Source organism: Lynx rufus, unplaced genomic scaffold (genome assembly GCF_022079265.1).
Source record: "Lynx rufus isolate CCGP_SWC_20201006 ecotype Redwood Valley unplaced genomic scaffold, mLynRuf1.p SCAF_41, whole genome shotgun sequence".
Taxonomy (NCBI): domain Eukaryota; kingdom Metazoa; phylum Chordata; class Mammalia; order Carnivora; family Felidae; genus Lynx; species Lynx rufus.
This window is the reverse complement of record NW_025814858.1, coordinates 1,396,643-1,398,431: the sequence shown is the minus strand read 5'-3', so window position 1 is coordinate 1,398,431 and position 1,789 is coordinate 1,396,643. Positions and strand designations below refer to the sequence as shown.

The 1,789-nt window shown below is 58.0% G+C and overlaps 1 protein-coding gene across 1 annotated transcript; it reads right to left on the bottom strand.

Annotated features, from left to right (window-relative positions):
- Positions 1 to 622: 622 nt before the first annotated feature.
- Positions 623 to 1,347, bottom strand: LOC124525412 (uncharacterized). Its single transcript, XM_047097791.1, is given in 2 exon segments — positions 623 to 1,213; positions 1,216 to 1,347. Coding segments are annotated over 2 exon segments (723 nt in total).
- Between the last annotated feature and the right edge of the window lie 442 nt (positions 1,348 to 1,789).

The following is a 1,789-nucleotide window of genomic DNA, read 5'->3' as shown; positions in this document are numbered from 1 at the left end:
TATATTGAACTTAATTGCATCAAGCTGTGCTCAGAGTACTTTTAATAATATATGTTCTTTTTTGCGTGCCTGGGTGGCTAGCCACTTAAGTGTCCAACTTTGGCTCAGGTCATGATCTCATGGTTTGTGAGTTCGAGCCCCGCATCAGGTTCTGTGGTGACAGCTCAGAGCCTGGGGCCTGCTTCGATCCTGTGGCTCCCTATCTGGCCCTCCCCTGCTCACACGGTGTCTCTCTCTCAAAAATAAACAAACATGAAAACAATAATATATGTCCTTTTGAATGTGTACTACACTTCAGTAATCTTATTTTAATCTGAGTGCAGACCCCTAAGTCATACCCTTTTTTCTCTACTGTCTCTTCTAAACATTTAAAGAATATGTACTTTAAAACATCCTAGAAGATACATACATATACACACACAAAGAAAGAAAGAAATTGGCGGGAGGAGCCGGGAGGTGGGTGAACAGCAAAGAAACTCCAGCTTTATTACACAAGCATGGAACCAAATTCCTGTGGAGAGGGTGGGGGTGGAATGGCTTCTTCTGACGACTTCAGACCAATGAGGGAACAAGAGAGAACATGGATCTGCCCCTACAGTCCTGGAGACCTCTCAATCTGGGCTTAGGAAGCAAGGGGACCTCCGTTGTGGTCCAGGGGTCTCCTCCCTCCGCAGACCCGGTGCTGGGAGGCAGCAGAGGGCACAGCTGCCCCGGAGTCCCAGAAGGCGGCGCCGCATCCCGGGGGCGCGGGCCGGGACCATCTGGTGCTTCTTCGCCCATAAAGTGCACTAGGGGACGCGGGCCCGGCTCTCACTGGTTCATCCCTCCAGGCACAACCCGTCCCGGGGCTGAGAGGTCGCGCGGCGGTGGCCCGAATCTCAAGCCCAGGCACTGGGAAGCGGCAGAGTCTCACCACGGGTGCCAGGTTCACTCCCAGGACTTGGCGCGCTTGGCGCCGCGCTTCTGCCAGGCTGCTCTCGACCCACACGACGCCGACTACGCGGATGGTGAGCAAGGGGGTCCGCGTCGGGGTGGCCGCCCTCCCACTCTCCTCCAGGGTGCGGCCCCCGGGGGCCGCGGGCTTCCGGGGGCTGCTGTCCGCGCGGGACGCCGGCGGCGGGGGCGGCACCTTCCTCTGGCCGACCGCGACCATCCGGGATCCGTAGCGCATCCTCCTGGCAGCTGGCCGGCGCGTCTGGAGGCGGGCCTGGGGGGGGCCTGGTGCCCCCTCGTGTACAACACCTTCTCCTCAGGCGCCTCCAGCGCGGCCCCTCCTGCAGCGCTAGAGGCTCCTCCCCGAGCGGCCGGGGCCAGGGACTCCCGGGGCCTGCGCCGCCGCCTCTTCATGGGGCTCAGGATGTGAGGCCGCTAGGGGCCGCCCGCGCTTGCCAGGTCTCGCCGCCGCCGCCGGGCCCTGATGAATTTCCAACCATGAAGCCAAATCAGGCAGCAGGCTGTGAGAGTTACACCGCAGTTGCTAGGAGACCAGGCGCTTTGTGAGGTCACAATGTCTGCCTATCTTATCACTGCCGGCTGCCCCAAGCTGCCTTAGGTTGGGCTGTGTTTAAGATTGTGCCCTCGAGAAAGACCTGCACGTAATCTTACCTGAGAAGGCCCATAGTCCTTGACGAGTTCAAGAGGGTTGTCCTCGACGTGAACGCACTGGTGCCTCAGCCTCCATTAAATCCATCTAACATGAGATGACACTTAGTGGTGGAGAGTACACACAACTTGCAATCAAACATGACTGTAAGAGGGTTTTAGCTAATTAAATGCCTTGTCATGCAAT